Raw genomic sequence first — 12,145 nt, forward strand, 5'->3', positions numbered from 1 at the left:
TTCAGCACCATTTACTCTATGTTTTAATGTATAATACATAATTCCCCATTATGCAGAATCTTTTGTTAAATTATTATGTTCCAATCTTTTGGTGGCATCTTTTGTTCATTTCTCTACTATAATAACCACACATTGAGGAGACAGTTTTTCTGAGCCCTTTGGGATGATATAGAAGTATTTTTCCTGAATAGGAAAATATGATTTACTGCCATGGGATATATATTATTCCTCTCGATACATCATCCTGTGTTGGTCATTCAGTCAGTTCACTATGGCTAACTGAAATCACTCTGTTTGATGTTACAGTAAGGAGGGGTGAATGATTTTGCATCGCATAAAAACACTGCAGCCATATGGTCAACTTCTTTTCTTGTGTCTCTTCAACCAACATACTATAGCTACTCCATTTCTTACTCTGGAATCTGCCAGCACAACTACTATTGGTTCTCTCTTATTTTCTCCAATATTTTTTTCCTCTCTTGGAGCTGTTTTCTCAATCAATGTCAGTAGTATGCCTTCCAGGTAGCGATTACTTATCTTCATGGATAGTCTCCTGCATGAGGTATTAGACAAGGTTTTTTCCAAAGTTCAATCCCATTTTAATCAACCAGCTACTGCCCACCACTGCGCTGCTGATGCTCTGAGATTCTACCAGACTGCACAAATACTACAGGCCGTGCTCGACATTTCCAATTTTGCAATGATAATTCAGCAACGATTAGGGTGCGCGTAATGTGATGCAGGCTTGGGAGTACTGTTATAGTTCACAAGTGTTTTGTAGCGATGAGTAAAATGTAAAGCCTTAGGGGAAGCGTGAGTCAGCACAACCTTCTGCCACCTTCCGCCACCAAAAGGCACAAGCCAACCACGCCTGGCCACCGTGGCCTTCCACCGCCTCCTGCCCGCCAAGGCACGGCAACACTTTTTCATTGTCCTCTGAAGCGTTATTTGCAAACGAGGCAGCGCTTTTTGTAACACTGGGTATTCGAAACCACTTGCGAGGCGGTGTTACGCGTCACCATCCCAGTTTCAGAGGCGGGTGCGGAGAGAAGCAGCGTCGAGCACCGGGCGCTGCCCGTCCCAGCCCCTTGCACGTGGCGGCCGCCCGAGGCCGGAGCCGCGCCCTGCGCCGGGCGGGGCCGCTCCGCCGCCCGCCCCGAACTTCCCGGCCGTGCCCGTGCCCCCCGGCCCGGCACAAGCGGAGCCCGAGAGGACGCTGCGGGCGGCTCTTCCCCCGCTGCCCAGCCCAGCCCGGCCCGGGGGGAGCGGCGGGCGGGCGGGCGGTGGGAGGAGCGGCCGTGCCGGGAGGGTGGGGCCGGGGCGGGCTCCGGCGGGGAGCGCGGCCGGGGCCCGGGCCCCCGGAGCGAGCGGCCGGGATGCGGTGCGGGAAGATGGCGGCCCCGCCGCCGCCGGCAGCCGGGGCGCCGGGCGCTTGGGGCGGCGTGCGGCGACGCTGCCAGCGGCTGCTCTACTGGGTGCCGGTGCTCTTCATCTCCAGCATCCTCTGCTGGTCCTACTACGCCTATGTCACCCAGCTCTGCCTGCGTGAGTGCCGCCGCCGCGGCGGGGCGCGGGCGGGACGCGGGTGGGCGCTGCCGCCCCTGCCGGGGGAGCACAGCTTGGGGCACGGGCACGGGCGGCTGCCTCTGTTGTTTGGCGGCGCCGGGGCCGCCCTCGGCTGCTGCTGCTGCCACGCCCGGGCCGGGCCGGGGCTGGGCTGGGCTGGGCTGGGCTTGGCTGGGCTGGGCTGGACCGGACCGGAGCCCCGCGCCCCGGCCCCCTGGGCGGGCGAGGGACATCCGCGCTGGCCGGGATCCCCCGCGACCCATCGCGCCTGGTTTCCACTTCCACGGGAGGAGGGAGCCTGGAGCACGGGGCTTTTGACAGGCGTGAGTTGCCTCCGTGGAGTGCGCAGTGTGGCCGGTCCCAGCCCCGGACACGGGAAGCGGGACTGGCTGTGCAGGGGGCTGAGCAGAGTTTCCCTTCGGCTCACACGCACAGATGTACACACACGTATGTGTACACACACACACATACATGTACAGAGCCATTTGAGGGCGGACGTGGATGCAGGAATAGGTAACAGGAAATCCGCGAGTATCCCTCTGCCACTCTTCTGTCGTCTAGAAAATGCCCGGCTGTCACAACTTCTTGATGCCTTCTTTGTCACCGGCAGCCTGCCACTACGTTCGGAAGTGATCCTGAGCACGCCCCTTGGCACCTGATCCTTAGCGTCAGGCGGATCGTTAATTACAAACTGGAGGCTGGGTGTGCTATGAGCGTTTGTGTCAATTAGAGTTGCCGAGCCAGAAAGATTTATTAAATGACCAGCTCACCAGCGTCCCTTGGTTTGGAGGGGTTGTTTTCTGATTTTGGTTCTGTTATGGTGTCTGTTGTAGAAAACCATTGAATCTGATTTTCAGAGGGTAATGTGTGGCATACTGATGTTTCAATAACAATGTCATCATAATGACACACAGGAATGTAAGTTAGCTGTACTTAGTTTTCGGCTGTTCGTGTTGAAAATCTCAGCAGTCTATTACCTAATTTTTGATTTTTTAAATTGTATACAGAGAACTGATAGGATTATTGTCCTGTGGATGCTTGGCTGAGCAGTTGAGGGATTAAGCAAAAAGTGATTACCAGGCGTAGCACCTGTTTTTTGGGGCAGTATTAAGACTTGCTGTAGCTCCTATGTTGGAGGTTAGGCGTTTCGTATTTTTTTTCTTCCCTACCACCATTCAAATCTGTTGGTTCTAAACATCACTCTTCAATAAAGTTGCTGTGCCCTCATGAGAGGAAGAATGAAGTGTCTGCCCACAGCACAAGAATTGTCTGCAGGGCTCTGGGAGTTGACTGAAGCCTGGAAAGGAGAGCTGTAAGCTGACACGAGGAGGGCAAGGATGTTCCAGGGAAAAGCCACTCTGTAGTTAATGTACTAATGTATGCAGCTTTGTGGTAGGTACAGTAGACTTGTTTTGGGCACTACTGCTTCAGTATTCTACTGTATTTTTTATTCTGCATAACTGTATGACAGAGGAAGGTTGGATTTTAGCTTACCTGAAAGCAGGTGCCTCTTAAGGAAAGGACAGGCTTGAAACTTGCTTCAGATTGTAAACTGTGCTTCACTGCTCCCTTGAGAACCCCTCGAAGCAAAAGGCCACAGTGGGAGGGGGAGGAAGTGGAATTCTGGGTCTCAGCTAAAGCATCTTTTACTGAATTCCTTTCAATGGACATCATCAAGGGTGATTTGTTTGTTTGTTTATTTCCCACCCGCGCCCACACCTTCCAATTGGAGCTGGCTCACCAGTTTCTTTAATTCAGCATAATAGTCATCCACAATCTCCAGTAATTCCATCTTTTATCTATATCTGGATGTTTTCCCTCATTTTTGGCATATTAAAATAAAATAAGCTTATGTCTTGTCTTACTAATGAATATTTAGTGTAAACAACAGAAGGAATAACTAACAACTCTGGGAACGAAAGCCAAGAAAAAGGCAGAAATAGACTGTAAGCATTTCAGTGCTTTGAAGCCAGCCTGTCTATTCAGTGCATCTTTTATTCCTGCAGCACTGAATGCTAAAGAGAATGTATATAGCTGGGTTTTTTCTGCAGCTTTCTGTCACTGAGGCTGACAGGGAACTATTAACCGTTGTGCCATAGGACTTAGCAAGGACTTTGCACTATTGTAATGTAAGTGGTCTGTTTGAGCTTTTAGTAATGAGAAAGTGTTTCAAGTATAGTATTTTGAATAGGTTTTTGGGATTTTTTTTTTTAGGGGTTATTTGTTGTTTGGTTTTGGGTTTTTTTTATTTCATCTGAGCATTATAGGAGGGACAATTTTTTTTAAAGAAATCTACTAACCTGATTCCTTATATACCTAAAGCTGAGCAGTTACAGTATTGAGTAGCATTTTAGAAACAAAAAAGGCTTTTAGAAACAGAAAAATGAATCCACTGTTTTTAGCACTAGTATTGCCATGTCTAGAGTTCTGTCTCTTAGTAGATTCAGATAAGTGTTCATGCAGCTTTAACCTTTAACAAGGAGAAAGGTGTTGAACAGTACCAAAGGTTCTTTCTTCTGGATGTAGAATGAATACTGGAATTAAATGTGTATATGAGTTGGTCTTAACAACTCAACAACTCGACTAAAAATGCTTACCTCTAATCCAGTGCCATTCTCTTGATTTTGCCAATATTGTCATTTCACAAGTCCTGTCTAGCAGCAGTACTTCTTTTTTCATCCTGAATAACTTTGTGTTTAAAATGACTGGGTCTTTAAGTATTCCTTCCCTTAAGAAAAAAAATTGAGTGTGTTTGTGAGAAAGATTATTTTTTTTTTTTTTTTTCTTTCTCTAAAAAAGGATGGGGAAAGAGGTGGCACACACGGAGTACAGTGAACTTTGATAGCTCAAGCTACTGAAATTTCAACCTGGGATACATAGAACAACAGTAACATGAAGTGCAAATGAAATACTTAACCCCAGCACCTGTGTCCATGTGTCTGTGCTCAGAAAATACACATTGGCTTCACTATGAAAACAAGAAAATGAACATTCAGTGTTTATTAAAATCTTTGCATACTTCACATGCAAAGAAAAAAAATTATTCTTACATTTCCCTTCTTAGATACATCTCTAATTCAGGATAGCAGAACCATAAGGGACTTGGAGGAGTTATCCATTTCATGCTTTAGGTAAGGCAAACCTGTAGTTACTTGCAGTTTCTGACAGCTGTTTTTCAGAAATGTTCTTGACAAATGCAGATACTGACATCCTTTTGTTTTGCTTTGTTTTCCTACCAGTTCATGATTTGGAGGTGCATATAAGAAGGAAAATGTAAAAAATTTGACAGTGTTGTGACACATTTTTTAGTAAAAAGAACAGCTTAGCTGATGAAAGGGTTATCCTGTAGATGTTCTGTATCCAATAGAAAATGGATGTTCAGTTTTGATCCATTTTTACATGGCACTAATTTTAATTCAAAGGATTATGCTCTTTCTCAGGGAATTCTGTCAGAAAATGCAGCTTGAATTTGTAATTTTGAAGGAAAATAGATTCACTGTGGAACAAACGAGCAATAAGCATTTTGTGACTACTCCAGTGAAGGGAAAGAGAGGAAATATTGCCACCTGGTGAGTGATTTGCCTGATTTGGAAAAGAATAAATTGCTTCAGCACAGCTGAAGAGCGGGTACAAGACATTCACAGTACTGTTAGGAATGCTCAAAAGTCACATCTTTGTTTTTGGTGTAGAATACGTGACTGGTATCTGTCCACAGCTGCCTTCAGAATGGAACAGAAAGCGTGGAATGACATCCAGCTGCTGAAGATGTTAATGATCATGGAAGATTTTTGCTGGAGGATCAGATTGATAAGTGCTGAATTGAGGTTTTTGACCCTGTGAACCATCAGTGGAATGGAATTATAACAGAATATAAAGCTGCTTAATTCATCAAAGTTTAGAGGAAGAATTAATACATTCCCTGTGGTCTTGGCACAGTGTCATCAGGGCATCAGGAGTGGCAGAAAATAAGGAGATAGAAGCTGATAGGGTGGGGGGGAAGAAAAGCTAAAAAAAGAAAAAAAAAGTTAGATCTAGGATTTGGTCAGCTGGATTTGAACTCTTTGCTCAGTGTGTTCTCCAGATGGATTAAAGGATTTATGGTACTTGCAGCTTATGTCTTGTAACCATTTAGAGTTTAGGTTTGGCTATAGAAATGCAAGTACATTGTAACGTTGCAGTTGGCTGATGTCAAATACCGGTTAAACACCCTGTCAGCACGTTAGGTACTGCTCAGGTACAAAAGTACTTTGGTCCAAGAAAGTTCTCATTTTTATTCCATGTTTTGGAAATACTACCTCTTTTCTTTTTTCTTTTTTTTTTTCTTCTTTTTTTTCTCTTTCTTTCTTTTTTCCCCTCTTGTGACATCTGTGGTTACTCTGAGAAGTTTCAAAACCAGTGACTGAAGCAGAATTGGCTTCTGAATTATAGCCAGCAGTGCTCCTGTGCATTTCAGATGGTTTCTCAGACTTTCAGGGGCAGCTGCCATTCTACAGCTCTGAAACAGAATTGAAGTGTATGTTAAGCATGGCTGGCTATCTCTCCGTGCAGTGCCCAGTGTATTACCTGTAGGTTTTGTGCCTTGAAATGTAAACCATGGCTTGAAGTTGAAAACATAAGGTCTGTGGTGAAGATACAGTTACTGGACAAGATTATGTTTTCAGGTAAAGGTTTAACACTGCTTGATACATAACTTCTAGAGCTGTTCCTGTTAGGGTGTAGTTTTTGCTGATAAGTGTCTGGCAACACAAGTGTCTACAACTTTGGTAGAGCCAGACACTTTTCATTCTTTAGTCTGTCTTTGTGGCTTGGAAGGTAAATGGGAAGTTTGTAAAGAAGAAAGCTTGTCAGTTTTTATATACCCTATACAAAAGATTAAAGCAGTTCTTATATTACCCTATACAAAGCAGTGGTTTTGTGACCCTACCTACAAAGGTGCCAAATAGCAGCTTGCTGCTGGGCAGGTGGACAGTGATGCAGTTCGATGGGCACAGGGTTAAAATGAATCTTCTGAAACATTTGCAGATACCATCAAATGCAAATGTATGGGTTATTGATGACTACCTATGGCAACCTTAAATATCCCAGAAATATTTCCGTTACTTTTGTTCTGAAACAAAGCACTGGTGGTACCTTGCCACACTGAATCAATGCAGATCACTGCTCTGTCTAGCAGAGAGGTAGTTGCTTTATTGCAAGCACTGATATTTTTACTAAAGGACTATTGCAGGCAATGACAGAACACTTGTCACAACTATAAAACACTTTTATGTGTGCACAGAGCTGAGTCAAACTGCATCTATAGATCAGTGTTTTACAGCTTCAAGTATGCTATAAAGATAAAATATGTACTTAGTTTTGCAAATCAGATCCAAGATGTTAAACTTCATAAAAGTTTGAGAGAACTGGCTATTTATAGATGTGGCTGCAGAGTCTCTGAATCAGATGTATCTTGTTTTCCAATTCCAAAGATTTAAATATTTTTAAAAAGTACGTAAAATACAATAGCAAAATTTTGCATATTCTCTTTCATCACAGCTTTAAAAAATTAATTGCTTTCTCCCATTTTATTTTTTTAATTTTTCCCTAATTTTTAAATCTAGCCATTACATTTACAGTTCAGAAACTTTGATTTTGGGTTTAGAAGTCAAGCAAAATTTAACATTACAAAACCAATGCACATTTTTGGTATGAAATTTATCTTTCAAAATCTTTTGGGGTTCGTGATAGCAATGTGTCTTACCATGTCTCTAGCTATGTGGAGATGGATGTCTACATAGTTTTTACATGGTTGAGTGGGAATAAAGATTCTAGAGAAAATGAGTGGAAACTGAAGAAGTGGGAAATCCACTTGGTCTGACCCAGTGTGCAAGGTGCCTGGAGATGTGGTTTCTCTTCCTAACACACTAATTTGGTGATGGAAGCCATCCTGGACTGTTTACGATCTTTTGAAACGCAGTATTCTGTCATCTTTGCAATTGTTCTCTGTAAGCGCAGGCTGCTTTGTGGCATTGACTATTGAACGTGCTGTTCCCGTTTCTGGCTGCTTGTGGCTTGGGGCAAGCAGGGAGCAATGTTTCTGGCTCAGGAAATTGGCATCTACATTGGCTGAAATGCTGTGTCTGTCCCAGCCTGGTCCCTGATTCCGATGAGCACCATCTGCGAGCTGCGTAATGAACCAGAGAGGCTCTAATGATGTGACAGTCTGCTAGTGCTGAACTGTAAATGGCATCCTGAGGCTTTAGCAGTGCAAGGGTGATTCTTAATGAAATTGGCCCCTGCAGTATCTCAGGCAAACAAAGCTGTAACTTTTTAATGATTTCCTGAAGACAGGTCATGTTTGTATAATTATTTCCATCTCTGAATATACAGGAGTATCATTCCATTTTGGTCCCAAAGGGATTTACCCTGTTTTCTCCCAGAAATTGCTTAGCAGTTGGGATTGCCATGTCCTTTGTGTTTATTTTAATCATCGTAGACATAAATGCTTTTTACCCATATTATTTCTGTGCTATTTCAATATCAGCAAGTGTATTTGCAGCATTTCAGCTGATATTTATTAATGACAGAATGCACAGTCTGACCTACTTTTCACTACAGTGAGTGTAACCCCTTGAAACAAATGAGAAAACTGACAGAAATACTGACACAAATTATTCTACTAGAAAATATAAAATTTTGTTTAAATAAACATATTATGTGCTATTCAGAAGGCAGGGAAAATAACAAGTATTTCTTTGATCGAATCCAAAATTAGAGAACTTTTTCATATTAGAAAATTATTTTCCATGCTCTTAAATAGTTTGATTTTAATGTGATCTTAGGGTAAACATCATGTAGTTAATTTAAGAAGTCTTTGTATTTTGGTCATTCAACAAATGGAGAAAGCTTAAATCTTTAAGAGAAATTTAAGAGACAGTTTGATTTGTAAGAGCCACTTTTTTTTCTTGTTGGTCAGCTCTGCCACATTGGTGAAAAACAAAATGTTCTCCCACTCCCTCCCTCCCCCCCACAAAAAAGCCAGCAACCAAACCAAGAAAACCCCAGCCAACCAAAAAATAACCCCACACCTTCAACCTTTCTCTCTGTTGTATTGTAGATGCTTGTCCATTAGTTTCCCACACACTGTGCCTCCTCCAGGGAGCCTTGTTAGAGTGATTTAAAAAGGCATAAGCAGAAGGTCTGGTACCTCACTTCATGCAGGTTATTGGATATCTGGCATAGTTCATTTCTGTCACTGTCTGTGGGAATCTTGTTGGGCAGTGCAGCCAGTCTCCTTGTAAACACCAGTTCCAATATGTGTGGAGAAAAATAATGGTAAGATTGAAGGTACTAGCATCTCTTTTCAGCCTTGTTCTTCTCTGCTTTAGGCTCTTACAGTGGTTGTAGCTCAGGAGTGTATGAAATAACTTTTGATTTATACTCAGTGGTAAAAAAAAATAAAATTGCAAGATACACATATTAAAAAAAAAACAAACAGAAAAAACAAACCAAAAACAGAAACATCTTTTCACCCTCCTGGGGTTAACTGGACATCTCTGGGCACTTGTGTTTTAGTCTTCGTGGTCCTGACTGTCAGGAGCATTTGTGTTCCAAGCTAGATACTGCAAAAGCTGAGAAGACAGTCCTGTGTGCAGGTGTAGACTCTGAGGAGTGCTTTTCCTTCTGGAGGCAGACAGAAATTTTCAAAAACTTTAGTTTTGCCATCTGGTAGAAATTACTGAATTTGGATTTGTCTGTCATTTACTTATAGGCATTGTGGAAAATTTAGTCATCTCAGACACATTAGTAAATACATTTTATCCAAAGATAAGGGGTGGAAAAATCATGAAAATTGCTTTCACAGCAATTTTCTCCCTCGTAAGGAGAGAAAAATGCCACAAATTATTGTGAAGGTTGGTTAAGTAGATTTTGTTTTGAAACTGGTGATTCTACAATGTATGCTTGGCTGTGACTTTTTAATTAGCAGAGAGTAGTTATTCCAAGAAGACTGGCAAAATTTCTGCACACTTTGCTGACCGTTCCAAGTGGAGAAAGAAAATTAGGATTTGAATAGTGGCTAATTTGTCTTAATCTGAGTACTCTATCACTCTTAAATTGCATATCAGCTCTGAAGATGTCTTTTGTTTTGTAAACAATCATCTGGTGGATGACTGTTTTGTTACAATTTTATAATTCTTGTGTGTTATTGTAGGGGAGCATGTCTGCTTTTCAGAGTCAAATGTACATACGTGTTCCTTCAGCTTCTCTCTAGCATCTGTCTAGATGGATATTCAGCTTATCAAATTCTGAAGAATTCAGAAAACTGAGGGCAGAATATAGTTTATAGTGGCTTATGCAAGTTCTGTGGTGTCTTTCTGGGGTTTTTTTGAGCTGTATAAACACAGTTGCTTACTGTTTTCCCTCATATAAGGTAGATGCTTGTTTTGGTAGAGCTATAGCCGAATCTCCATTTTAATGCACCTATTAAAATCTATAATTACAGAGTTGTGGAATAATTCATGTTTGAGAGGATCCAGTCCAACCTCCTAATCAAAACATGGCTAGGTGTGAGGTCACACCAGGTTGTTCAGGGTTTTATTGGCTTGAGTCTTGAAAAACTTAACTGGTGGAGGCTGTGCAACATGTCTGGACAGCTGCCCCTACTTGTGGATGGTTCTCATGGTGGAAATGTTTTTCCTTGTGTCAAATCTGATCCTTTTATTTCAACTTGCACTTACTGGCTCGTGTCACCCACTCTGCACCAGCCTGAAGAACTCAGCTCCTCAGTGCGTCCCTGGAGGTCCTGGGAGGGACCCTGTCAAAACCATGTCTTCTCCAGGCTGACAAGCCCTGGCTGTGCAGCCTATCTTTAGAGAATAAGACCCTGCCAGTTTGGTTGCTTCCTCCTGGCCTTTTCTCTTTGTTTTGGGGGGCCCAGATCCCCGCAGTGTTCTGGATGTGGTCTGATGAATGCTGCGCAGAGGGGGATAAACCCTTCCCTTGACTGACCGGCCGTGCCCCTGCTGATGTGGCCCTTGTGGCTGGTGGCCCTTTCTGCTGCCCACCAGCAACACCATGGCTTCTTCTAGAGAGCTGCTCCAGCCCAGCAGCTGGAGCTCCCCAGGCTGTGTCATTGCAGGGCTTTGCTTCTTTACAGGTGCAGGACTTTGTCTTTGCCCTCACAAATTGGTTCATTCCCCCGGCCTGTCGTGGTCCCTCTGAATGGAAGTCCTGCACATACCAGCTGCTGTCCTCAGGGTGGTGTCATCTGCAAACTTGATAAGTATTCAGTCTTCCAGAGCATTAGTTTAGGTGTTGAGCAGCACTGGTCCCATGGGCCACCCTTGCAATGTGCAAGGTGTATTTAAATACTGGCTTTAACTCGACCACCAAGCCTAAGTTTAATCCATCAGTCAGATGGCTGTTTGGCTTTTCCGTAGGAGTTGCCTTGTTCCTGCTGCTTGAAGACCAGCCTTTTGCAATCATTTTTATTAGGAGAACAAGAGTGGATGAGAGTTCTGTATATCTACTCTGCTGTTGTAGGCACCAGTGCTACAGCTTGTAGGCTGCTTAGCTGGGATGGATAAATGCGTGGTGGAGTAATTTGGGTGAAAAGAGAGGTTTTGGTCAGTTGGGAGTTTCTGATCTCTCTGAGATACTTGTTGTGGGATGGTCATTTTAAATAATGTGACCAAGAGTGGAAAATGTGGTCACTGATATGTGATACCTGTGTGGTCCCTTCCATGCCTGACATACTTGCCCTTTCTCACTCTCTTACTGTCCCCAAATCTTGTAATCAGTGGGCAGTTTCTTAAAGGAAGTGCAGCTTCTTTCTACTTTGAGTTTTCATGCTTTGAAGATCTAAGGTATCACCAAATATTGCTGTTAAAACCAGGTCTGGAGCCTGATACCTTCACTTCAAGAACAGAACATAAATAAAGAGTGAAACCTGTGTAACCACATTTAGAAGAAATAACTGCTCTTCAGAGATGGCTTTTTTTGGATTAAACTTTGGCAGCTTCAGATAGATGGAGGTCCTAGTTATCAGGAAATGAGCCTGGGAAGAGGAGCCAAAAACCCTTATAAGCAGTTGATATTGTGTACCTATTCTTGTGATGAATGTACACAGCATAAAAGCTTCTTAGTGTGTGACCTTAAAGTGTATTGTTTGATGATTGCTCTTCCATCTTTGGTTGAAAAAAAAGAAGTTTAAATACTGAGTTACATCATTTGCTATTAAACATAACATTTTATTATTTCCTTTTTTTCTTTTTTTCAGTGACAATGACAAATATCGGAGAAAAAGGTAAGATTTTTATTAGCTGTCTATAGGTGTAATTCATATATCAGAGTAGAACAGTAGTTTACTAGTAGAATTGAGAAATAGTCTAACTTAAAACAGTTAGATTTGTACTTTTTTTTCTTCCTTAGCACCTTTTATTATCTTGCTGTTCCTGAATGTTGCCTTAGCCATTACAAACAGAGATGAGAAAAATTAGAATTTTTACTCTTCTCACTGGCTTTCTGATGTGTCAACTAAATCTTTATATTCTGGTTTTTAAAATAATGTATTCATAGTACAGAAAGCTCTTATAAAAGC

General features: G+C 42.6%; 1 protein-coding gene across 3 annotated transcripts in view; it reads left to right on the top strand.

Moving 5' to 3' along the window:
• The first annotated feature begins 1,376 nt into the window (after positions 1-1,376).
• Positions 1,377-12,145, top strand: part of ZDHHC2 (zDHHC palmitoyltransferase 2) — a 36,270-nt gene continuing 25,501 nt past the window's right edge. Inside the window, exons 1-2 of one of the 3 annotated variants that reach the window (XM_005517694.3) lie at positions 1,377-1,545; positions 11,825-11,851. In XM_005517694.3, the coding sequence (XP_005517751.2) occupies positions 1,377-1,545; positions 11,825-11,851 (196 nt within the window). Of the gene's footprint in view, positions 1,546-5,004; positions 5,136-11,824; positions 11,852-12,145 lie in introns of those variants that run through there. The other 2 variants (XR_015772761.1, XM_088056858.1) reach the window with 2 other exon arrangements.

The sequence above is a fragment of the Pseudopodoces humilis genome, chromosome 6 (assembly GCF_049639895.1).
Source record: "Pseudopodoces humilis isolate 2021_Gansu_Grassland_sample_001 chromosome 6, ASM4963989v1, whole genome shotgun sequence".
Classification (NCBI taxonomy): Eukaryota; Metazoa; Chordata; class Aves; order Passeriformes; family Paridae; genus Pseudopodoces; species Pseudopodoces humilis.